Source organism: Gossypium arboreum, chromosome 9 (assembly GCF_025698485.1).
Source record: "Gossypium arboreum isolate Shixiya-1 chromosome 9, ASM2569848v2, whole genome shotgun sequence".
Taxonomy (NCBI): Eukaryota; Viridiplantae; Streptophyta; class Magnoliopsida; order Malvales; family Malvaceae; genus Gossypium; species Gossypium arboreum.
The window spans coordinates 88012695-88039145 of record NC_069078.1 but is presented as its reverse complement, the minus strand read 5'-3'; the positions used below and the strand labels follow the sequence as shown (position 1 = coordinate 88039145).

The following is a 26451-nucleotide window of genomic DNA, read 5'->3' as shown; positions in this document are numbered from 1 at the left end:
AATTGTACGCATGGTATAAAACTAGTAATTGAATTTAAATAAACAGATTTAATTGTTACTATTTGGGGTATGACTAAAATTTTAAAAATTGAAAAGTATAGAGACTAAAATTGACCAATTCAAGAAGTACAATAACCAAATTTAATCAAATCAAAGTATAAGAACTAAATCTATGATTTTTGCAAAGTATAAGGACTAATAGTATAATTTAATATTTTAAAAACTGTTGAACTTAAAAAAAAAAACATTAGTCCAAAGATTTTGCCAAAATAACAAACACAAAATTCTCATATTCCTAGACAAACTTGAAACATGCAATTCTTGTTTAGTTTTGGTTATTCTCCAATTCAATCGTATGGGTTGAGAGCATCTCTTTTAGTATAATTATTTTTTCCAACACGTGAATTGTTGGTCAATATATTCTCTTTATTTTCATTATTTAATTAATAAATTTATTTAATGCAATTACATAAAATAATATTAAGGATAAATTACATAGGTCATGGAATTATTCATAAATTCAAGTTTTAATTTTAAATTTTAAAAATTACAAAATGATTATTAAATTATTTAAAAGTTTCTATTTAAGTTATTAAGTTATTAAAATCGTTGTTGTACGACCTTCTACAATTCCAATTTTTAAGAAATAACTTTAAACATCATAAAGCTGTGAAATAAAATTTAAACAATTTTCTTCTCGATATCTAATATTAATCGATAGATCAATTTAGATCTAAGTTATAATTTTCTACTCATTGATTGACACCAATCCATCATGTCAATTGTCAAATAGTTAACCATCCATAACTCCAATAGAAATTTTTGAACAGTTTAGTAACTTAAATAAAATTTTAGAATAATTTAATGATTATTTTGTAATTTTTAAAGTTTAGTGACTTAATTATAAAATTGCTAATAGCTTAGTGACGTTTGATGTAGTTTACCCAAAATGTTTTCATTATATTATATTATATTATTAAAAAAAGTTTGCCTGATGGAGAAGGCAAGTAAGAACAGTGTTGCTTTTCGATACAAACTATGAAATGCAAGAGGGAAATTAATTGCCAAAACAAATCTCAACCAAATTCCAATACCCTCACAAGGCAAAAAAACCACCACCAGAGGCATCTATAAAAACAACTCATTCTTTAAAGCATTCCAAAGAAAAACACTTCAAAACACCCCCTCCCTCTTCCATCGTGATCTCCGCTCTCTTCTCTCATATCGAACAAAAAAAAACCCGATCCCAATGGCTTCTTCAACTGGATTTTCACTCAATTTCTCCCCTCTTTCAACTTCTTTCAAGCACAACCAGGTCTTCCTTTTTCCCTTTACTTTTTGGTGTTTTTTTATCTGATTATTGTGCTTTTCTTTTTTTTGGTTTTTTTAAGTTGGGTTTTGGTTATACATTGATTTTTTTTCTTCTGTTAGGGATGTTTTAGATTTGATGCTGAGATTTGAATATTTAGCTGAAAGATGATCTTTTTAATCACTAATCAGTTATTGAATTTAAGTACAAATAATCGAGTTCAAGCAGTTGGATTTTTATTTTGAATCACATTTAAATTCTAAAAGTGAAACACGATCGAGCTCGACTTCGAATTTTTCACTGATTTTATTCAATTCTATTTTTCTGCAGGTACCTCATCATGGGATCTCTAATGTCAACCTACTTAGTCTCCCATCTCTTAGAATCCGACCGGGACCTATGCGCCTCCGGGTTTCTTGTGCGGTACGTATCGATTCGAGCCTAAACCGGTGCCGGCATATACCAATATGTGTAGTTAGGGTAATACCGAAATGATATATTTAAACACACCCATATCCGGTACATACCGAGAATGGTATGTTACCGCATCCGAAAATATAGTCATTTAGTGGTACAATGCCTGACTAATTAACAACCGGATCCGCATCGCTAAATGGCTAATGCGGTGCCGATTAGCCGATCATTGGAATCCTTTTATACGAAAACAAGATCATAAATGTGTAACTGTACCGGTGAAAGGACCTTTAACTGCAACTGTTTGGGCCTAGCCGAAGTTGTTTTTAGGAAAATATATTATGTTAAATCGGATTTTTCGATTTCTTTGAAATATCTGTATCCGATATTTGCTTTCTTTATATAGTTGGATACATGTAAGTCTAGTTGTGTAAAAATGTGTGGAAACTTAAACTTTGAGCATGCTTGTATTTAACATTCAATTTCGAGTTCGGGTAACATAGTCCATATGATGAAGCCTTTACATGCATTTCTCTGTATCAATATGCTTAACTGGCTCTTTGGATGTTAATATCTTCAGGCCAAACCCGAGACGGTGGACAAAGTTTGTAGCATAGTGAGGAAGCAACTAGCACTACCCGAAGATTCTTCTGTTACCGGAGAATCTAAGTTTGCTGCACTCGGAGCTGATTCTCTTGACACGGTAACCAAATATCTACCCTATAGGATCTATTACGTTTTGATATTTTGCTGGAATGAGTGGATATATTACATTAATAAACTCAAAAAACACTAAAATCCAATGATACTTGTTCTTGTGATTCAGGTCGAGATTGTGATGGGACTCGAGGAGGAGTTCGGAATCAGTGTGGAAGAAGAAAGTGCCCAAAGCATTGTCACCGTTCAAGATGCAGCGGATCTGATTGAGAAGCTCGTGGAGAAGAAAGATGCTTAAAACACCATTGAAAACGGCTGGCTGTCCGGCAACGAGTCCTTAAAAAATATATCCCCTGTTTTTTTCTTTTTGGCTACTCCTATGTTGTTTTAATGTTAGTTTTGTTTTTGTTGCTTATGGAACATGTAAACCAACATGAAGTTTGGCTGTTTCTCATTGTGGTTACAGTTTTAAGGGTAGAAAACTCAAAAGTGTCTCATTTCCATGTTGTCTTGAGCCATTTGTTCTATGAAATCTCGGATTTAATTTAGTTAGGTTTGTATAATCATTTATTTAGCATTTCTATAGCTCATATTTGGTTTTATTTAGCATTTCCATGCTATTTCGACTTATTTGATAGAATATTCTAAGAGTTAAAATCCTTATTTAAGGATTTTTCAATTTTATGAAAATCGAAAAGATCTCATTATCGTTATAACATGGATTTCTTTTTTAATTCAACGGATTGAAATAAAAGAATAAAAACATTAATTTGATAATTTATTTAATAAGTTTTAGACAAACAGAATCCGAAAGATTCTACAAGATCTCCCTAAAATAAGGTTATAAACTTAAAAAGATTCTACTAGATCTCACCAAAATAAGGTTATAAATTTATGGATTTTTAAATTAAAGTTTAATTATAAAATTCTCCCGTCTGATTTATGAAATTTGGGAAGTGAGAAGTTAATTCCTTTTTACTAAAATTGTGAACTGGAGTCCAATTGATACTTTTAAACCATATCATTTAAATTGCTGACTTTAAATTCTATACATTAGCAATTTATAGACTAGTAATAAGCAAAAATCAGCACTGCAGCAATGTATATATCATAGTTTAGCAAAAATCAACCGCTTAATTCATGTGTTTACCAGAGGATCGAATTTTGACAAATTATAATAGAGAGGTTAACTTTTCCATTTTCATAAAGTAAATGGTAAAATTCAGAATTAAAAATCTAAATTCCCATTATCTTGGTTCACAAAAACAAAAAGGGTAATATACCATTTGGTACCTGACTTTTTCTTCAATGTTTAATTTGGTACTTGAGTTTTTTTTAATTTAGTACCTGAGTTTACTTTAATGTTCAATTTAGTACCTAGATTAAACAACATAACGTGGTTTGATAAGTGTGTTCTGATAAAAAAAAGGACTTAATTGAGTAAAAACGCTCAAGTACCAAGTTGAAAAAACTCATGTACCAAAGTAAATATTGAAGCCAAAATTCAGCACCAAATTGAGAAAAAAAAAACTCAGGTACCAAATTGAACATTGAAGCCAAATTCAGGTATTAAATAGCATATTAACCAAAACAAAGGGAGAAAATAAGAAATTTCCCCAAAGAAACTCGGCACGCACGTAAAACTTGTACGTGTGTTTTACGACCATTTTTATTTACTCTCTTCGGCTTCCTTTTGTTTCCTGCAAAATCAGAGAGCTCCATTCCCATTAATGAAGAGGTTTTCAAGTTCGAATCACTCTATGTAGCTTACCTAAGAACTCTTCGATCTCCGACTAGGTTTGTTTTTGGGCCTTTTATTTGATCGAATTTTCTTCGGGTAGGGTTTTCTCGTCATTGATATAATAACATTTTCGAGGAAAAAAGAACGATCGTTTCTCGAGAAACAAACAAATTGCTAAGCAAGTCGCATTACAGTGTGGTGTAAGTAGTTTTGGATCTTAATTTAGTGGTTTTCAGCTTAATTATAGATTTTCTTCCATAAAAATGCGGTTACTGTGCTAGGACGTTTTAGGTGGCCATAGAAAAGAAAAGGATTAGGAAAATTTAAGTCTCTGTTTTATTTTATTTAGTGTTTTGTTGTTTTATTTTATTGAATTTTCAGTTTAATTACTATCATATACATGGAATTGAAAATCTGTAAGTCTTAAGTGTCTAAGGAATCGGAAATTACAAGTTTGGTGTGAAATGTAGGGATTAAATCTGATGGCTTGGGACTAATAAAATTTTACTTGCTTAGTGGCTGTTAATTTTATAGTTAGTAGGAGGAGATGGCGTCTTCTTCGCATCATGTTGAGTTGGAGGCCGCAAAGTTTCTGCACAAACTCATTCAAGATTCTAAAGATGAGCCAGTGAAGCTAGCAACTAAACTTCATGTGGTATGCATAGGTTTTTGGTCAATTGAGCTGTCTTATTGTGTACTAGTTAGCTCTTAAGTTTAATACCATTTATATGGATTTTGTTTTAGATATTGCAACATATGAAAGCTAGTGGAAAGGAGCATTCAATGCCGTTTCAAGTAATATCAAGGTGAAGTATTTTTGACTTATCTGTCATTTGATGGGCTTTATTAAGAATTCTTGTTAAAAGACCATTGGATTTTTGTAGCTTGGGGAGAGAATGTATCCAAGTTATTTTCATCTATATGGAGATAGCAAATTAGCAAATTGAGTTAATTAAGATAATGGTGGATCTAATAAATAATTTTGATAGAGTGTGCTGTTTACTTTGCTTATCAATTGGCACTTGAAGTTTTAGTTTCTTTATTTTGCTTTAAAGGGATGCAAGTGCTTTATATTATTTTGTAGATATTGAAATGACCGGTGGAACTATTTGGTCTTTATTTGGGTAGTCATGCAAATCTTGAGACACCTTTAATGAAGAGTGTGCCCTCTGCTGTTATCAGGGCATCAATTACCCCACCATGCATATGGTTGGATAAGCTAAATGTCTCTCTGTCTCAGTTAAAACTTTTACTTTGGTCTGCCCTCTTTTTCGCCAAATGAAGCTGTTCTTACTTTTCTCCTTCTGGATAGATCTATGTATTGTAGCAACCAAGACATGCTTGAATTAAATTAGAAATTTGGGTTAACATTTAGCTTTGTTCGTATATATGATAATTGCTTTTTAACTTTTTATATTTTACTTCAGGGTTACATATGATTAAATTTCACAGCTTGAATCAAAGTGGTCTGAGCTGCAATAAAAATACAGTCACCTAAAATTCAAATTACAACTTGATGTATCCTCCTTTGTTCAGTGTACTTAATTTTATGTTTATTAAAAAAAACCTGTACATGATTTCATATATCTTCATCTTGCATTTGTTCTTTGGCTGATCGAACTGTTGTGTTAACTTTTGTTTGTCCTTTTTAGTATTGGCATGGTTGCAATGGAGTGTTGAACTTACTGTTTCAACTTTTATGTTAACTTTCTTTTGTTCTTTTCAATATTGGCATGGTTGCAGTGGAGCTTTTAACTTCCTATTCCAGCATGTGCACCCTTTCTCTGATGTTTTTTTCTTTATTGAAGGGCAATGGAGACTGTTATCAATCAACATGGTCTTGATCTTGAGGATTTGAAGTCATCACGGCTTCCTCCAACAGCTGGACCGCAAACATTAGATGCTACATCTGGACAATATTCTGGTAAATTGCTGTTAATCAAACTTCAGTTAGCTTGAAAAAACATTTTGCAAATGTGTCCTTGTTAAGTGGCATACTGAGCTAATCATTTACAAATGAGACTCTTCTGTCCAGGATCTTCCCAGGGTGTTTTAGTTCCAAAGGACTCTAAAGCAGGATTGGCCCAAATTGAGATGCCTAAATTTGATCCATTCTCATCCGGCAGGCAGCCTGTTGGTCCAAGCATTGCCGGACATGACTACTATCAAGGAGCTGGAACTCATAGGAGTAGTCAGTCTTTTGATCATGAAAGTCCATCTAGTTTGGACACTCGGTCTGCTAACTCGCAATCCCAAGACAAACAAATGAGTCAAAATGATAATAAAAAGGCTGCATCTAAGCGAAAGAGGGGTGATCCAATGGAACCAAAATTTGACACTTCCCAGCAACTTGATTCTTGTAATGCTCCGATTGATCCAAGGAAAGGGAAGATGAATAAGGCTGAACCATCTGGCCCTAGTAACTACAACATGGTCCAAAGTAGCGTCCAAATGGAGCATTTTCCATCTTTACCTGGTAATATCAGATCAGTGCTTAGGGGAAGACAGGATGGTCAGAATGTTACAGAAAATCTAGTGGATTCAACTAGCAATTTGATGTCACATGCTCCTAGTTCAAAGTATCCTGAAGAAGTGGAAGATTCTTCCAGTCAAAATGCACCTGGGCTGCAGCAAGAGGGACTACTTGGTGCACATGAAAACTTTCCCTCCGGGGGTGGTTTATGGAACCAAAACAAGGCTGGGTTAGCCTTTGATAGATCTCAACTTCACAGGTTTTCTCCAAATGTTGTTTCTGGCAACATGACAGCTGAAATTTCGTCTCATCAGTCAATGCATGCATCATTTGTACCAGGTGAGCTGATAAAAGGGAAATAATTTCTATTTGTTAGATATTTTAATACTCATATCTGTCTCCCACACTTGTGTTTGAAATAGTTCAATTTTAGCTGGGTGACAAAGGAGAAAGAAACCTTAGCTTTAGATTGTCTGAGTTAGAGAACTTGTCTCTTGACGAGATCATGTATCTTGTCTCTTGACGAGATCATGTATTTTTTGCTCCTTCACTCTATTTTTCTTGTTCTGGTAAAGTTTAGTTGTAGTTTAAATATAAACTGGACCCATCTTGGTCTTGACTGTTTTTGTATTTATTTTGGCCTGGCCAATTAAATTTAAACCTCCCCTGCCCTTTTCACAGAGTAAATATATTTGAGAACAATTATTTTTCTTGTTGATAACAATCTATAAACAGAAGTTGAATGACAATTTTACTTGAGGTTGAACAGTTCTTAAAATGGAGTCTGGATTTCCTGAATTTCCAAAGTATCTCCTTGGTCAGATAAAATAATTATCAAGTTATTGGTATCGTTCAACTTTCAGGTGCTTTTGGGAAGGTTCAAGGACTATTGCCTGCCACATCTAATTCATATCCTGCAGGTGAGCTACCGTCCTCAGGCCCAGGCCAATTTAGTGGCTCTGAGTGTCAGAAGCATGGATTATCCAAAGGTTCTGTAGCAAGTCCTGATGGGTTGTCCACAACACTTTCTGCTGGAAAAGTCTTGGAACATGATGGAGGAAGTTCAAATATGTTGGCAGAAGCAAATAAGACAGCTCAGGTAGTCACTATGGCTTTTCCTCCTTTTCATGCACTTCTTTTTATTTTTTATTTTTTAAAGTCACCGTAGCTCAAATATGCTATTTTTTATCCAAAGGTGCTAATTAGACTTGGACTACTTTTTAATATGTTGCTTTGAATTTGTTAAGAACAGGTTTTTTCTATTCCATCTTATTCATAAGAAATTACATAAATATTTATACACATAGTAAGCCTAACTTAGGAAACTCTATACTAGGAAACAGACTAACTCTAGGGATGCTGTCTAAAAAAAACAGCCTTAAAGTTAGGGATAGTAATCAGTAAAATATTTACAGAATCCTATCTGATACACTTAAATATTCCTTAATTAGTAAACTGTAATCTGACACTCCCCCTCAAGCTGGGAAGTGGATATCATCCATTCTCAGCTTGCTTACTAGTTTCTGAAACAACTTTCCAGACAACCCTTTGGTAAGTATGTCTGCTAGTTGACCATCAGTGGACACAAATGGAGTGCAAATTAAGCCACTGTCCAGTTTTTCCTTTATAAAATGTCTGTCAACCTCAACGTGCTTCGTACGGTCATGTTGAACTGGATTATGTGCAATATTGATAGCAGACTTATTATCACAATACTACTTCATTGGACCTTCCCACTTGATCTTCAAATCTTCCAAAATAATTTTTAGCCATAATAGCTCACAAATTCCAAGAGCCATCGCCCTAAATTCAGCTTCTGCACTAGATCTAGCCACAACATTCTGTTTTTTACTCCTCCAAGTCACAAGATTGCCTCCTAGGAAAGTGCAATAGCCCGAGGTTGATCTTCTATCAACCATAGACCCTGCATAATCTGCATCAGTATAGGCTTCAAGGGTTAAATTCTCCCCCTTTTTAAATAGGATTCCTTTACCTGGCGTGCCCTTTAAGTACTGTAGAATTTGATACACAGCGCTAAGATGTGATTCTTTGGGGTTTTGCATAAACTGACTTACAACACCGACTGCATAGGCAATATCCGGTCTGGTATGAGACAAGTAAATGAGCTTCCCCACAAGTCTTTGATATGAACTTTTATCAACTGCTGCATCTTCTAGTGCATCTCCAAGTCCGTGATTCACCTCTATGGGTGTGTCTGCTGATTTACATCCCAACTTGCCTGTCTCTGTCAACAAATCAACTATGTATTTTTGCTGGGATATGAAGATTCCTTCCCGAGAGTTTGCCACTTCAATACCAAGGAAATATTGTAACTTTCCGAGTTCTTTGACTTCAAATTCTTTTACTAGGCATTTCTTTAAATTCTCCATTCCTTCTAGGTCATCACCAGTCACTATAATGTCATCTACATAGACTAATAAAGCAGTCACTCCCCCTGAAGATGAGTGTTTTACAAACAGAGTGTGATCTTCTTAACTCTGTTTATACCCCAACTTGAGCATTACTTTGGTAAATATTCCAAACCAAGCCCTTGGGGACTGTTTTAGTCCGTACAAAGCCTTTTTTAGTCTGCAAACTACCTGTCCTGTATTTGGACCGAATCCTGGTGGAACATCCATATAGACTTCCTCCTCAAGATCACCATGTAAAAAGGTGTTTTTTATGTCAAATTGCTGTAATTTCCAGCCTCGGTTGGCAGCTAGTGACAACAACACTCTCACAGTGTTCATCTTTGCAACAGGGGCAAATGTCTCAAGGTAGTCTACTCCATACATTTGAGTGTACCCTTTAGCAACCAATCTTGCTTTGTACCTCTCCAAAGAACCATCTGATTTATACTTCACTGTGTACACCCAGCGACATCCCACTGGTTTCTTTCCTCTCGGTAATTTCACCAAGTCCCATGTCTTATTTTTTTCAAGAGCTTCCATTTCAACCTTCATGGCATTTTTCCAATTCTCATCTTCTAATGCCTCGGATACTGTTTTGGGAATGGAGATAGAATTTAGGCTAGTAAGAAAGGCTTTGTGGTTATGGGACAAATTTTTGTAAGACAGAAATAAGTACAAGGGATGTTTTGTACAGGCTCTAATCCCTTTTCTAATAGCAATGGGAAATTCATCTAAATTTTCAGTAGTTTCGGTAGTAGGTTCAGCAATTACCTCAGGTTGTATAGGAGGAGAAGATGATTGAACTTGCACCGGTGCCTTCTTCCTTGAGTAAACCAGTAAAGGACGAGTAGTGTCCTGAATCCCTCTTTGTGATTTGGGTGTATTAGGCTCTGTTTCAGGTTGCTGGACAGGAGCTGGAATGTGAGTGTTTGGTTGCTGGACGGGAGTTGGAATGTGAGTGTTTGGTTGCTGGACAGTAGCTGGAATGTCAAGAAGAAAGAATTCTCTGTCCTTATCTTCTGTGAATAAGATCTCCCCCTGAAGATAAGGACGAGTAAAGAAATTCTCTTGTTCTGCAAAAGTAACATCCGCTGATACATAAAATTTTTTTGTGGCTGGATGATAGCATTTGTACCCCTTTTGAGTGGAAGAATAACCGAGAAAGACACACTTGATAGCTCGTGGATCAAATTTTCCTCTATTTTGAGAATGTACATGTACAAAGGCAACACAACCAAATATTTTGGGAGGAAGGCTACTTGAAGTACTAAAATCAGGAAAGAATTTTGCTAGAACTTGCATAGGACTTTGAGATTCAAGGGCTTTTGTAGGCAATCTATTTATCATATGAGTAGCAGTTAGAACAACCTCCCCCCAGTATTGTTTAGGGACATTTTTTTGGAACAAGAGGGCTCTTGTAATAGCTAAAATATGACCATTTTTTCTTTCGGCAACACCATTTTGTTGGGGTGTGCTAACACAAGATGACTCATGTATAATGCCTCTTTCTTGGAAATATGGTGAGAGAAACTGATTGAAATAGTCCTTGGCATTGTCGACCTAAACCTTTTATTTCAGCTCCAAATTGTGTTTTGATCATGTTGTAAAGGTTGAAAAGACAGACCTTACATCAGATTTCTGTTTTAAAAGAAATATCCAAGACACACGGGTACAATCATCAATAAAGGATACAAACCACGAGCCCGAAATATTTGAAATAGTGGATGGTCCCCAAACATCACTATGAATAAGAGTAAAAGGAGCGGATGTTCTTTTATTGCTTAGGAAAAGAGGTGCGTTTATGTTTTGCAAGTTCACAGCATCACAATGGAATTTTTCAACAGTTAATCCTTTGAACAATGAAGGAAACATAATTTTAAGGACTCTAAACGATGGATGACCAAGGCGGAGGTGATGAAGCCAAATTTGGTTTTATTGGTTTTAATAGATTCGGATATGAAAGATAATGGTGAGGAATTGAGCACTAACTTCTCCTTTGGATTCCTCAAGATAGTATAGGCCATTTACTTCCTTAGCACGTCCAATCATCCTCCTCGTATACATTCTGAAAAAGACATCGATTGTGATAGAAAACCACACTACAGTTAGAGTCTTTGGGAATTCTTTGGATGGATAGAAGATTGGTAAATAGTTTTGGAACATGAAGGACATTCTTAAGAGTAAGGGTTTTGTTTATAACAATATCACCTGACCAGCCATTGTGATCACAGAACCATCGGTTCTTGTTATCTTTCTACTACTAGGACAAGGTGTATATGAAACAAATTTTTGTGAGAGTGGGTCACGTGGTGCAGTAGCTCTGAGTCAATGACCCAAGAACTTTTTGTGGGTATATCCGAGATTTTAGAATTTTGAGAAGAGGATATACCTGAAAAAACCAAACCACTAGTACCTATTGAAGGAGATTTTTCCAATGATCCCAGCAGATTCTTCAACTTCTCAATTTCTTCTTTACTGAACTCAACAGATGATTCTTGAGAATTCCCTTCTCCAGTGTTGCTGGTTTTGACAGTTTCAGCCATGTTTCTTTTGAACAAATTCTACAGGCTTGAGGGTTGATCGGGAATGAGAAGAAGTTGCGGACAAAGAAAAAATCCCAGAATTTGAGCTAAAAACGGCTCTGATACCATGTTAAGAACAGGCTTTTTCTATTCCATCTTATTCATAAGAAATTACATAAATATTTATACACATAGTAAGCCTAACTTAGGAAACTCTATACTAGGAAACAGACTAACTCTAGGGATGCTGTCTAAAAAAAACAGCCTTAAAGTTAGGGATAGTAATCAGTAAAATATTTACAGAATCCTATCTGATACACTTAAATATTCCTTAATTAGTAAACTGTAATCTGACAGAATTTAATTGATTTTATACAGTGAATTTTCTGGCAGTTCATGTTATTCACCTTTTGTAGGTTGGCAGGCAAAATATGGCCTCTGAGATGACCATGGTTAGAGCCACAACTCCAAGAGATATGGGAAAATCTCCTGTCTCCCAATCTTCCACTTCCTCTGGCATGCCCTTCAAGGAACAACAATTGAAACAGCTTAGAGCCCAGTGCCTTGTTTTTTTAGCTTTCAGGTAGTACCAATTTCTTGCAATATATGCTACCATCTTTAATGGGGGTATAGGTGGTAAGAATCTTTGCATGGTCTGTTGTTTTTCTTTATTCTGTATAACTTGTGTTCTCTACGTGCAGAAATGGTTTGATGCCCAAAAAGCTGCATCTTGAAATTGCGCTTGGAAACATATTTCCCAAAGAAGGTTGTTTTAATTATTTAAATTTGTTTTGCAAAATTTAATTTTCAGAAGTCTATATCATTTACTTGGTAATCATCAGCTGGCAATACAGATGGCCCTCACAAAGAATTGAATGAATATGGAGGGAAATCACAAACTTCCAATGAGCCAGGTAGCATATCTGAAGTTGCAATGTCATTTGGAAGGATGAATAATGCACCTCCAGGTTTCACATCTACTGGAAGATTCCCTGAGGCTGATTCATTGTCAAAAGAAGCTGAAACATTAAAAGTGGAGGAGAGTAATGGCCCAACTTTTGATCTTTCAGCAATTGTGGACGAAAGGAAACAAATTCTAGCTAGAAGGAAGGCAGAGCCTGAAATTCAGAGCTATGAGACAGTGGGGCCACAGGCATATTTAACTAGACAGCCTGACTCTGCTACTGTAAGGGGTGGTTTTACTGTTAGTAAACCTGTGGGTGGCATGGATAACTGCCATCTGCTAATGAGAAAACCTGATCTAATTTCTTCTGTGATGGTGCTAATATGCAGGTGAACCCTGAAATGATGGGCTGGTCTGGAATTGGCAGTCATAATGAGGTTTCCAGGGCATCTTTGCCAGCGGCTGCTGTCCAGCATGATTTGGTGCTAGAGAGAAAAGATTCTGATTCTCAGTTTCAAAGTCCTGGTAATTTATGGAATCAATATCTTCCTAAAAGTTAACTTCTTATTCATCAACTTAGTTGAAACTAGAATGATAATCTTTAAAACTTCTTATTCATCAACTTAGTTGAAACTAGAATGATAATCTTTAAAGCTTTTTTGATTAATTGAAGTCAACCTTTAGGATGTGGTGAATCTGGTGATTATGGTGCAGAGGATTCAAATTGGGTACAAAGTTCATTCTATTAACCATTTGCTAAGAAATGATGTCTGTTTTACACAGAGCAAGACGAGGAAGATAAATCTGTATCAACTGAGCCTTTGCCTTCTCCAAAGCACACTATGTCAGAGAAATGGATTATGGATCAGCGAAGACGGAAGCTATTAGCTGAGCAGCAGTGGGTTCTAAAACAGCACAAAACCAAGCAGAGAATGATTACTTGTTTCACCAAGTTAAAGGTTTGCTACAAACTTTCTTCTGAAGTTCTTAATACCTGGTTTAACCTTGTTTTTCCCTCTATTTGTCTGTAAAACCATCCTGCAACATTTTTAAGGATAGAACTGTTATTTGCTATATTATTTGTGAGCTTTTATTGAAAGGAAAAGTTTATGTGTCCCCTGGTACCCACAAATTTTGTATGAATAACAAAAGTGGAAGAAAGGTCGTAAAATCAACCGAAAATTTCTCTGTAGAATAAGTGAGATTGGAGTAGAAAGTTAAATTTTAGTAGGAAAGACCAAACAAAATGTTCTATTGTTTTAGTAAAGCAATCGTCCATTTCTAATTTGTATGCACTTTATATTCTTGCTAAGAGAAGTGTTTGAGATTTTCATTCTTTTTTAAGTAAATTTCTTTTTGTGAAAGCCAACGAATGGTTTTGTGTTTAGCTTTAGAATTTGGAGTGATTCTGCATCATAGACTGTGATCAAGATTGAAAGGAATTCATCTCTAAAATTTGGTAAAGCCTTATTATTGGGTAGAAATGGGCGATTTTAGCACTTAAGCTTGCAAATTTGAGTAAGAAGCTCACTGGATGGTATAATAACATCTAAAGTAGTGCATGCTTTTATTATGGATTTAGAATTGCATGTGCATATGCTTTTGTAATTAATGCATTCACATGTAGGAAACTGTGAGCTCATCTGAAGATATATCTGCAAAAACCAAAAGTGTTATAGAATTGAAGAAACTCCAATTATTAGAGCTCCAACGCCGTCTGCGGAGGTAATTGATATGTAAAATTTCCCCTCAAGTTATTATTTTTTGTATTTCGTATCTTGGTTTATTGTTGCCAGTTGTAGCCATAAGTAGTTGGTTTGGCTGTTTCCTTGATTTTGTTATGAATTTTTATTTCACATTTTCTTCTTAAATTTTGGCAGTGGTTTCCTGAATGATTTTTTCAAACCAATTACAAATGATATGGAACGCCTCAAATCATACAAGAAACATAGACATGGTAGAAGGATAAAACAACTTGAAAAATATGAGCAGAGAATGAAAGAAGAGCGGCAAAAGAGAATTCGTGAGAGGCAGAAGGAGTTTTTCAGTGAGATAGAAGTTCACAAGTATTTACCACTTTGCTTTTCTTACCATTTAAAGCCTTTGTCTTAGTTGGTTGCTTTGAATAAATCTACATCCTTTCTAACTAGCTTGGTAAATTGAAACCTCAGGGAAAGGCTGGATGACGTGTTCAAAATTAGGAGAGAACGCTGGAAAGGCTTCAATAAATATGTGAAGGAGTTCCATAAGAGAAAGGAGCGTATACATCGTGAGAAGATCGACAGAATCCAGCGTGAGAAGATTAACTTGCTTAAAATCAATGATGTGGAAGGTTATTTGCGAATGGTTCAGGTTAGCTCAGGCTTACTAGCTTCAAGTAGTGCAAAAATTTTTCTTTCATATTCGTATTGAATATAGTTCTTGATGTTTTACAGGATGCTAAATCAGATCGTGTTAAGCAATTATTGAAAGAAACTGAGAAATATCTTCAGAAACTTGGATCCAAGTTACAGGATGCCAAGGCTATGGGAAGTCGCTTTGGGAATGATATGGCTGAGATGCGAACTGCAAGTTTTTTTGAGAATGATACTGCTGTTGAGAATGAAGATGAGGCTAAGGCAAGTTTTTTACTTGTGCATTTCTGGAGTTGCTGTCTTTCCTTTATCCAAAAGTTTTTCAGTCATCCTTTGTTAGATGTTGAATTTTTTTGTCATCAATCTGGTCTGCAGCATTATGTGGAAAGCAATGAAAAGTACTACCTGATGGCTCATAGGTATCAGTTTTTCATATTTTTTCTTGTATTTTTTTTAATTAAACATCTTGTGGTTGTTTTGTTTCCTAATTCTTTTCTTAATTAGTATTGAATTATTTGTAATTGCTGAAAGTTTCACAATTAAAACTGTTTTTGCAGCATAAAAGAAAACATCAATGACCAACCAACTTTTCTTAAGGGTGGAAAATTAAGAGAGTGAGTAGAATATGCACTTTGCCAACATATACATGTATATATATTTTGGGGAGGCCTGGCATGGGGAGTGCTTTGTTCATTCTCTTGCTTGAAGTTTCTTTCAATTGTACTTTTTATGTGCAGGTACCAGATGAATGGTCTTAGATGGCTGGTTTCACTATACAATAATCATCTTAATGGAATTCTTGCAGATGAAATGGGTCTTGGGAAGACTGTTCAGGTATTGATGGTTCTATATCTTTTCTTGATTGCAGTTTATTTTATAATTTATTGTAAAATATTTTCATTTGTAATGTTATATACTTTTGTAGGTTATTTCTCTTATTTGTTACCTAATGGAAACCAAAAACGATAGAGGACCATTTTTAGTGGTTGTTCCATCCTCAGTTCTGCCTGGATGGGAGTCAGAAATAAATTTCTGGGCACCTGATCTACGCAAAATTGTTTACTCTGGGCCCCCAGAGGAGAGGCGTAAATTATTCAAGTAATGACATTCAAACTGGGAATAAGAGCCCTTCCTATCCTATACTTTTTGTTGTTTTAAAATACATGTAAGCCTAGTTATCCATTTCTGGTGCAGGGAGAGGATTGTACATCAGAAATTTAACGTTCTCCTGACAACATATGAGTATCTGATGAACAAGCATGATAGACCAAAGCTAAGCAAAATTCACTGGCACTATATTATAATTGATGAAGGTCATCGGATAAAAAATGCTTCTTGCAAGTTGAATGCAGACTTAAAGCACTATCAGAGCTCTCACAGATTGCTGTTGACTGGAACACCATTACAGGTTACCAATAATATTCTTTGGATGCCTTTTAATATATTCTATTCATTTAACATTTGTAATCAATACTTGCTGTCATTTCCTTGTTGCTGAGCCAGCTGTATTTCGTGCTGCTTCTTTATGAGTTATTGTGTTGATACAATGTAATTCTAACCTTTTACTTATCTTTTTATGTAGAACAATCTTGAGGAGTTGTGGGCACTACTCAATTTCTTATTGCCTAATATATTTAATTCATCAGAAGATTTTTCTCAGTGGTTCAATAAACCATTTGAGAGCAATGGGGATAATTCTGCTGATGAAGTATTTAACTTCGACCTTCTAGCTATTGGAGTAATTTACTCTATTATCAAACTTACGTGTTTATGCTAAATATTTTGACTAGGCCTTACTATCTGAGGAAGAAAATTTGTTGATCATAAATCGTCTTCATCAAGTTCTCCGACCTTTTGTGCTTCGGAGGCTGAAGCATAAGGTTTGTATCTACATGGATATTGTATTAAGGATAACTTTTTCTTAGTTAAATACTGATTGTCTTTGTTTGTTTTTATGTGTCTCATCATAAATGTATGCATGACTTAGCACTTATGAAACATTGAGAGGCTCAATATTTTGAAGTCATTGTTTTGTGTGGTACTAAGATCCTCGGAATTCAAGTATGCTAATTGTCTTGCATCTTCTTATCTCTTTTGGTAGGTTGAAAATGAGCTTCCTGAGAAGATTGAGAGACTTGTCAGATGTGAAGCTTCTGCTTATCAAAAACTTTTGATGAAGAGGATTGAAGAAAATCTTGGTGCAATTGGAAATTCAAAGGTTCCCTTATGACATTCTATTCTTATTTATAGACGTGAAAATATGAACTCTTCAGTATATCACTGTTTTAGACATTTACAATTCTTTATTCTGACCATTCTTCTTTTGCAGGCTCGATCAGTGCACAACTCTGTTATGGAGCTTCGTAATATATGCAATCATCCATACCTCAGCCACCTTCACGTGGAGGAGGCATGTCCTTTTCCTATCTACTAATGTTTAGTTTTCTTGAGAATTCTAGGAGATAAAAGATAAGAAAGTATAGGACAGTCTCTTTTCTGAAGCATCCTGTAAACCTTTTATCTTCTTTATGTAATTAATTCTGGAATAAATCAGTAGTTCTTAAAAAAAAAAAAAAAAATTCCTATGAAAACTTGGTAAGTTGGAATACTCAAAGAGTTAAATATAATATTGGTCCACTTGATTATTTTCTTGTAGCAAACTAGGATATCCTTAGTTGGCTGGTATAAATTTTGCCTTGACTGGTACAAACCTAACTTTTGGATAAAACTTTTGTAGGTTGATAGTTTGATACCACAACATTATTTGCCCCCAATCATTAGGCTTTGTGGCAAGCTTGAGATGCTGGATCGAATACTCCCCAAGTTGAAGGCAACTGACCATCGGGTAGGCAAATCTTCTGATGTGGTTATGCTAAGATCTGGGTGGAATGCATAAAACTCTGTTTTAGCATGATCATCTGTGATTTTCCTTGCTAGAACCTTCACATTCTTCCTTCGTTAGTGAATGCTTGTAAATATTATAGTTTTTTTTAAAATATAAATTAATGAAACATTCATTCCTTTAATTTGAATTTGTAGGTTCTTTTCTTTTCCACAATGACTAGGCTACTTGATGTGATGGAAGACTACCTCACCTTTAAACAGTATCGCTATCTTCGGTTGGATGGTCATACAGCTGGGAATGATCGTGGTGCGCTTATTGATAAGTTTAATCAACAAGATTCCCCCTTTTTCATATTTTTGCTCAGGTATAATTTTCTCCTTGGTCCTCACATGCAAAAATTAAGTAATATGGATAAAGTTTTAACTGCACCACACCAAAAAAGAAAAAGGGGGGTGGGTGGGTGGGGGAAGAAAAATTCAGCTATGCTGTATGCTTCTGAACTTCGCAGGCTCTTTAAATGAGAGTTATTTGTGGATTGAGACGAGATTAGAATGTTGTAGCGGAGAGGAGTAAGGAGGGAAAGTTCTAGTCTAGAGGTTTATCGAAACTTGGGCATGTTCTTATAATACATTTTGTTCTAGTTATATCCTAGGGGGTTATATTTTGTAAGGGTTTAGACATTAAAGGGGATCAGGTATTTGAATATTGGATGGTTAGCATGCACTAGGCATCATTTTGAACATAGAAGTTTATCAAAATTTGGGCATGTTCTTATCATTTAAAAAAAAAAAAAATTACCCCTGCAAATCCCACTCTTGGAACTCATCCTTAGTAAATGTTCTTTATTTTGGGAGGTTGAAAATAATTTAATATACTAAAAGAGGGTAGTATTAGACTGGGACTCTTTGCCTAATCATTTGCTACTTAGATTATTTGTATGTCTTACTACTGAGTAAATAGTCTTGTAGTTTTGACATTTGAATGTTGGTGTCAGTATTCGAGCTGGTGGTGTTGGAGTCAATCTTCAAGCTGCTGATACTGTGATCATATTTGACACTGACTGGAACCCACAGGTTTTATAGAATGTTACATTTCCTTGATAGTTTCTTATGATATTGGTTATAATATATATATTTTGGTTGATACTTCTTAGGTTGACTTGCAAGCACAAGCAAGAGCTCATAGGCTTGGCCAGAAGAAGGATGTACTTGTTTTACGTTTTGAAACAGTATGTTCCTAATCATTAAGTAGTGTTTTCTGTTGCGTACCTTTTTGTTTTACCTTGAATTGTGTTTGATTATATTTTCTTTGATAAGGTTCAAACTGTTGAAGAACAAGTCAGAGCTTCTGCTGAACACAAATTGGGAGTTGCTAATCAGAGTATCACTGCCGGATTCTTCGATAATAATACAAGGTAAATTGGGTTGTTTGTTGAGCTATAGTTAGTTGCATGGAGCACAAGCAGTTTCAAGAGTGTTTTGACTCATGCTCTTAAGTAAATTTCTGTGATTTTATCGACAGTGCTGAAGACCGTAGGGAGTATTTAGAGTCCCTCCTGCGGGAGTGTAAGAAAGAGGAAGTTGCTCCAGTGTTGGATGATGATGCTCTAAATGATTTGTTGGCTCGCAGGTATTCTTAGATTTGATCTTATTTATCTATCTGTAATTGACCGGTGAAGGATTCCTTATATAAATAAGAGATTTTGAGCTGTCAGCTTTCTCTGCAAGGCTATGTCTAGTTGGAAATGACTGCATTTTCTTTTAGATACTTCGAGATTTTTATACTGATCCAACTTTACAGTTGTGCTGTAATTTAACATGACAATTACTTTCTAGTAATATTATGAGCTTTTAGTTAATGACATGATTTTGGTATTAACATATATTACATGTCTCTGTGATACAGTGAGTCTGAGATTGATGTGTTTGAGTCGGTTGATACACAAAGGCGGGAAGAAGAGACGGTATGCATCCAAGTCTCTTAGACAGGAAGTTTCTCCATTGCTCATGTGCAGCATAAACGTGCTTGGCCTGTTGTGCTTACTTCTATTTTGATGCCTTTTTTTTCCCTTAAAACATGCAGGCAAAGTGGAAAAAGTTGGTATGTGGATCAGAGATGGATAGCTCTAAGCCTCTACCACCATTACCACCTCGCCTTGTTACAGATGATGACTTGAAAGAATTTTATGAAGCAATGAAATTGTATGATACACCAAAGACTGAGTTACAGCCTAATAATAATATTGGGTCAAAACGGAAAGGTGGATCTCTTGGCAGTCTTGATACGCAGCAATATGGGAGGGGAAAAAGACAAAGAGAGGTTTGTTCTCTCTCTAATATTTATGGCTTTGCCTGTTGCTGCCGTTGCCTCTTTAATCAAGTGAAATTGCATTTTGTCAATCTTAAATTATTGCTGTATTAGGTGCGCTCATATGAAGAGCAATGGACAGAGGAGCAGTTTGAAAAAATGTGTCAAGTTGACTCACCTGAATCCCCCAAACCAAATGAAGAAGCTGTTGAGAGGAACATGCCAAAAGATGCTTCAAGGGGGACAGTCAGTAACACAGAATCTCCAGCTCCACTTCCTCCACTACCACAACCACCTGCGGTGGAGCCTGCACATCAGCCACTGCAGCAGAACAAAGATGCTGCACCACCACCTAAACGGGGACGTGGAAGGCCAAGAAGAGTACCAGTAGAGAAATCTCCCCCTACGCCAGTGTTTTCAACACCTTCTGAGACGAGTAAAGTGGATGTTGGGTTACAAAAAGCAGCAGGCTCTAGCTCATCAGTATCTACTGCTCCTGATCCTCCTAATACTTCAGGAGTTTCTCCGAACTTGCAGCCAAGAATACCTTCTGTTTCTATTACACCTGTTGAATCTAGCCCACCTGGGTTCTCTTCACCAGTGCAATTAAAAGGACAAGGTCAAAAGGCTCAAAGTGGTGGACAAGCACCTCGTCGAAGGGCAAAGAAACAAGAGCCTGCGTCCATCCCTGCTGCTGATGGTTTAGCTAGTCCAGGTCCAGAACCAAATGAGCAATCTCAAATTAAATTAGTTGATCCACCTGATAATCAAGCTGTTGCTATAAGTGGAATTGTTCCCAGTGTCTCCAATGTTCCCATGACCAAGTGCAACAATCTGTTACCCATTTCTCCTGGTATGGATAGTACTAGTGTAACCAATCTTCCTTCTGATGCAGGGGTTAGTTTGAACTCTCAGTCACTTACTACTTCTGGTGCTCCAATTGCTCAATCAGCTCCATGCCCTACAATACCTGTCCAAGGTAAAGGCCAAGGCCGTAAGGCTCAGAGTGGGGTAGGGACACCTCGGCGTACAGGAAAGAAACCGGCACAAATATCAGCTGCCGCTCAGGATGTTTTGGTTGGTCAGGATTCAAAATTGAATACTCAAGCACAGGATCAATCTGCAGCTGCATCACCAAATAAAGTCATTCCAATCAGAAGCAATCAAGAATACGATGCTCCTTCCCCAACAAAGGTTATTCAAGAGCAAGCACAGGGAACTAATGCACCTGCTGTAGTAACTGGTCATAATCAACATTCTGCTGAACATGACAATTTATCTCAAAGCAAGCGATCAGAGAGCTCACCGGAAGTACCTAATGCTAATGCCGTAACTCTTGGTAAGAATTTGGATGAAATGGATCCTTTAATAATAGTCGAATGGATATTGTACTATATACTCAGTATGAGAGACTTTTGCAGGGCCTGCTGTGGGACAAATTCAAAATGCTGATGCTCGTGACAAGGTTTCTGTGATTGCAGAAGTTTCACCTGTTATACCTGTATCAAGTCAGACCGCAGTTGAATTGGTAAAGAACCAGATTGCAGCACATAAAGCTTATACAACAATGTCAACTGTGAAAACATCTTCAGTTGCTAGTGCTCTGACAGATAATTTGCCTTCATCAAATCCTTTAGAAGGTGGCAATAAAACCATTCCTAGTCCTGGTGCAAAGACTGCTTCGAGCTCTCTGCCTTTTCCAACTAATGCTTCTGTTTCTTCAGCACCACAGTCTGCTGCTTCTAGTCCTGCTGAATCTGTTCAAAGCAAAAGGCCAGGTCCCAAGAACACGAACAGGACAGAAGCACCTAGGCGTAGAGGAAGGAGACCTGCTATTCCTGATGCTTCATCTGGCCAAGACTTGAAAGTAAATTCGCTGCCCTCGAATAAATCAAGGGAATATTTGGTCAATAAAGCTATTACAGGGAAGAGCAATCAAGATTCTGGTCCTCATGAACTGGAAAATGTCACTCCCGTACATGCACCTGAAGTTCTTTCTCCGGGTGCTTCTGTTGGTCATGATTCAAAGAGAAAAGTGACTAGTGCAATTCCAGCATATAGTCGAATACAGACTGCTGATGTTAATGATGTTGCCCGAGTGATGAAGGAAATTTTCTCTGAAACCTCATCAAAAACCAAAGCTGGTGAAACTTCTGGGAGTGAGGGCAGGAATACTCCTACTGCACCCGCACCCTTATTGAACCAGACACCGGATGTGTCAGATGAAAAAAGTTTAGATGGTAAATCAGCTGTCTGCACACCAGCTCGTGAAAAAGCTGCTCCAGCTTGTGATGTCCCCAAAGAAGAAAGTAAAAAGCTATCTGTTACTGAAGCTGATGCTAAAGAACCGGAAAAAAATGCAACTCTTGTGGTCGAGGCCTCTGTTCAGGGGGCTGATTCTTTGAAAGCTGAACGCAAGACCCATACTGGCTCAGAGAATGTTGCAAGTTCAGGACAGGTTCCAGATGAAAATTTAATTACAGAGAGTAATAGGGAGGTTGATATTGCATGCCCTCAGAATGCCGGTGGCAAGCAAGATGTGTCTAAAGGAACTTCTGCTTCTGGCGGTGATCAAACAGGTTCTGGAGTTCAAGACCCGTCTCCCAGTCCAACGGAACTGCCTCGAACAGGTGAAAGTGCTAAGAGTGATTGTGTTGAAGTTTGTGATAAAGAAGTTAAGCCCTCAGAAGCATCATCGTCCGAGACAGCTATGCAACCTTTGGAAACAGCAGTTCCTGTTTCTGATATCTCACAAGACAAGAGTATTGAACAGTCCCGGTCAGAAGCAGATGCAAGCAAGTCAGAGGAGAAATCAGTGGCTGCTACGGGCCCTGATAACATTCCAGATTCCAGCCAGCTTTCTTGCGAAACCACAATCACTGAGAGTGGCAAGGAGGCTAAGGGAGATGGCACTGACCCTATTGTTGTGCCCTCTAGCAATCAATTAGAATTATCTGCGGCATCTCCTACTAAGGTAGAATCTGATCAGTTGAATCAGAATAGTTCTGAAAATGAAACAGCTATCTCTTCAGAAGACTCTCTGGAAATGACTCGTGATGTTAGTAAGCTTGAATCCGCCGTAGAGTGACAAATGGCAGTCAGGGCAAAGAAATAAACCCCACAGGAACAGAACTTCATTCACCCCAGCCGGAACATGTTGCCAAAGCTCCATAGCTAGCCTAAGGTTGATAGTTTTGATGTCTCCAATGACCGAAGCAACTTAATCTGATTCATCATATTCCCTCGATCTATAAGCTCTGAAGTTCTTTTATCTAATCAAGAACTCATTTTTATTGTTCAGAGTATTATAGGATCGAAAATTTTACCCTTTTATTCAGGTTCTGTATGCAGATTGATTGATGATTGCAGCCTTTCAAGGCTCGATGATGGCCGTTATATATTTTTTATTTGACAGGCTTTGTTGAAGAGCTTACTTATGAGATAGATCGCGTTGCATTAATGGCGGATAAATGGTCGCCTGGCTGGGCTCGACTGCAATGCAGTTGAGGCAAAAAGCAGGTCATTATTAAGCTTTGCTATGGTAGAAGCATGTTCCTGTCATGGATTTGTGGCAATGTTGGGGGATTGTTTACCATATCTTGGTCGTAAAGATATATTGGCCATGTGTGTTTTATTTAATCAAACTATGGCATTTAATAGTAAAAATCAAAATTTTATCCTCAATTATGAAAATTATTAGGAACTTATAATATGTCAACATTCACATGATTAGTTTATTTATATAAGGGAAAAGAAGTAAATTGATGTGGAGGATATTGTTAATGCCTTAGAAATATGAAAATAAAATCCTTTGAAATTCCAAATTTCTACAATTTTGATTTACTAAGTAGGTCCTTTTATTATTGAGATTTAATCAAATTGATCCTTTTATTATTAAATATAGATAGTCCTTCAAAACAAGATTAGATAGATTAGTAAATGTCTAAAAATATCATCTCTTTTTATGGAGTTATTATTTTTAAAGTTTTATGGTTTTGTAAATAAATTTTTTGTTTAATTATGCTATTTTTAAACAGTAAATTTAACTGTGTTACTTTTTTAATAATAGAGGATTTAATTAAAGGTAAATTATATAAATGGTCGCTTAACTATGTATACGTTTTTTTTGCAAATAAATTTTTTAACCTTTAAATTTGTTCTTTGGTCATTTTAAATTGATAACAGAAATTTTTTAACTGATATATTAAACACATTTAGTCCTTAATACTTACATATTCTATCAATTTGATCTTAATTTTAATGAAAACTTGTTTTAAATTGTTTTTAAAGTTTAATTTTATTAATCTATTTTGAAAATATTTTGTTTACATAGTTTAAATTTTAAATTCAAGTATGTTACTTAAAAATTAAATTATTTTTAATTTACTAATAATTAGATGGCTACCAATATAGTTTATCAATTAAATAAGAACAATTCAGATTTTACTGTTTAAATTAAAATTATTAAAATTGAGTAACCAAAACAGGAACTCAAGTATAGTTGAGTGACTATTTCTAAAGTTTACCATTAAATTAATTCTAAAGTTTACCATTAAATTAATTCAGTTACCAATCATGTAAATTGTAATGGTGAGAAGAACCAAGTATTGATTGCTACATAGCATAAATACATGGTATAGAAAAAAGTGGTAATAGAGAGAAACATGTATCAGCTACTGTTGCAAATCATATACTGAAATATGAAAACTGAATCAAACATTTCGGTTTGATTCGGTTTTCGGTTTTCTTTGGAGTTGAAAAGGGAGGGTAAATAATGGAGAAACAATGCAAGTAGAAACACACGTCAATTTATTCAAAGCTTTTGCAAAATTTGATATTGTCAACGAGAAACAGAACCTAGGAGTAACATTGATTTCAATAGCTGCTACTACCAGCTTCAACCTTTATTTCATTTTTTGTTCAGTGAAAAGAACATGGCGATTTACACGAGGATCGTACTTGCGGAACTCGAGTTTCTCAGCCACTTTCTTAGCACTTTTCCTCTTCACATAGAAGAAACCGGTTCCAGCAGCCGAGACAAGACGAATGAACATGAAAGTCTTTTTCTTTTTGTCACCCATTTCTGGACATACATGATATAAAAAAAAGAAAAAAGAAAAAGAATGAACATATCAGTAGAGAGAACAAATCCGAGTCTGAGTAGCATAGACATTAATCACTCCAATTGGTAATCAATCATCAATTCTGTAGTTTTACAAGTGTAACCCTAGTCCCAAAACTACGAGGTTCCGCTATGACATGTATGCTTTTCAAAAGAAAAACAAACCCGAGTCAAGTAACACAGACATTAATCATCCCAACTGGTAATCAATCATCAATTCCGTAGGTTCACAAGTGTAACACTCTAGTCCGAAAACTATGAGGTTCGGCTATGACATATAACTTTTTTGAAAGAAAAGCAAACCCGAATTGTGTAATCAATCGCAAATATTGATTACTCAAACTGTAATCAATCACCAATTCCGTAGGTTTACAAGTGTAGCACCCTATTCCCTAAACTATGAGGTTCGGCTATGACGACTTTTTTGAAAGAAAAACAAACCGGAGTCTTGTAACATAGACATTAATCACCCTAATCGGTAATCAATCACAAATATTAATCACTTAATTGGTAATCCATCACTAATCCTGTAGATTTACAAGTCTAGCACCCAAGTCCTAAAACGACGAGTATCCGCCATGATGTATATGTAAAGAGTTAAACCTACAAGCCACCTTTTGTAAAAATAAAACCGTAAAGTGCTTGGGGCCTTTCTTCATTATATTCCGAGTTCCAAAACCACCCCAAAACCCTAAAATTTCTATGTTGATCGTTGATGGGAGCCATTTCAGAAGAAAAACTGGGTTCTTTTTGGCAACGATTAAGAACATATATCTAAAAACCCATTGCAAGTAAAATATAAAGAACCATAACCCCAATGCAAGGAAAAGGAAACACTTTTTCTTTTTTGCGTAAATTCAAATTCCATTTTCTACACTTAAAATCAGATGGAAAATCTCTGTAAATTTCAGCAAACTCAGTGCTTTACTCCATCACATGAACCATAGAGAAATACACACATATTAATAAAGAAGTGATTATAGCCATTAAATCAAAACAAAAGGATTTGAAAACTTACCTTTGAATTATGTGGCGGAATCACTTGTCTTGAAATTAGCTGAAGACAAAGCAATGAAATTGAAGAAAGCCACCAGGGTTTTTGGCCATTGGGGACAAATTGAAATGATGTAAAGACGTAAATACCCTTCATTGCAGAAAAGATTAAGGTCAAATTTTGCTTTGTGGATTTAATCATTTTTCCTTTTAACTCTATTTTTCGGAATTTGGGATTACCCTTTTCTTATTCTATTGAGAGTGTAAGGTACTTTATCATTATTTGGATTAAGAGTTAAAATTTAAAAAGGGTAAAATTATTTTTACAGTTCCTCTCAATTTTGAAATAGAATAAATTAGCCCCACTTAGAAAAATCGAAGGTCCTAATTCCTGTCACT

At 35.9% G+C, this 26451-nt stretch overlaps 3 protein-coding genes across 8 annotated transcripts; 2 read left to right on the top strand and 1 right to left on the bottom strand.

Moving 5' to 3' along the window:
* The first annotated feature begins 996 nt into the window (after positions 1–996).
* On the top strand, positions 997–2928 carry LOC108454469 (acyl carrier protein 1, chloroplastic-like). The gene is made up of 4 exons (XM_017752940.2): positions 997–1315; positions 1640–1732; positions 2304–2426; positions 2550–2928. The coding sequence occupies exons 1-4, from the start codon at positions 1250–1252 to the stop codon at positions 2676–2678; spliced, it is 411 nt and encodes a 136-aa protein (XP_017608429.1). The 5' UTR covers positions 997–1249; the 3' UTR covers positions 2679–2928.
* Positions 2929–4008: 1080 nt separating this feature from the next.
* Positions 4009–24923, top strand: LOC108456612 (chromatin structure-remodeling complex protein SYD-like). Of its 6 annotated transcripts, none has more exons than XM_053018929.1 (35): positions 4009–4177; positions 4265–4321; positions 4656–4776; positions 4866–4927; positions 5930–6045; positions 6157–6933; positions 7458–7693; positions 11944–12110; positions 12229–12293; positions 12370–12713; positions 12821–12956; positions 13215–13390; positions 14059–14156; positions 14312–14497; positions 14603–14783; positions 14867–15049; positions 15161–15204; positions 15343–15399; positions 15523–15619; positions 15711–15883; positions 15980–16193; positions 16368–16493; positions 16576–16665; positions 16887–17003; positions 17115–17195; positions 17523–17630; positions 17825–17994; positions 18625–18703; positions 18784–18858; positions 18947–19044; positions 19152–19259; positions 19536–19593; positions 19713–19949; positions 20052–21276; positions 21359–23381. In XM_053018929.1, the coding sequence occupies exons 3-35, from the start codon at positions 4669–4671 to the stop codon at positions 23023–23025; spliced, it is 7659 nt and encodes a 2552-aa protein (XP_052874889.1). In that variant the 5' UTR covers positions 4009–4177; positions 4265–4321; positions 4656–4668; the 3' UTR covers positions 23026–23381. The 6 variants fall into 6 exon arrangements, with proteins under 6 accessions (XP_052874889.1, XP_052874890.1, XP_052874888.1 ...); XM_053018930.1 differs by having other exon boundaries at positions 4638–4776; positions 12382–12713; XM_053018928.1 differs by having other exon boundaries at positions 4638–4776.
* Positions 24730–26232, bottom strand: LOC108455872 (uncharacterized). The gene is made up of 2 exons (XM_017754441.2): positions 26078–26232; positions 24730–25020 (listed from the first exon to the last, which is right to left on the bottom strand). Exon 2 carries the CDS (start codon positions 25016–25018, stop codon positions 24842–24844), a length of 177 nt encoding a protein of 58 aa, XP_017609930.1. The 5' UTR covers positions 25019–25020; positions 26078–26232; the 3' UTR covers positions 24730–24841.
* Between the last annotated feature and the right edge of the window lie 219 nt (positions 26233–26451).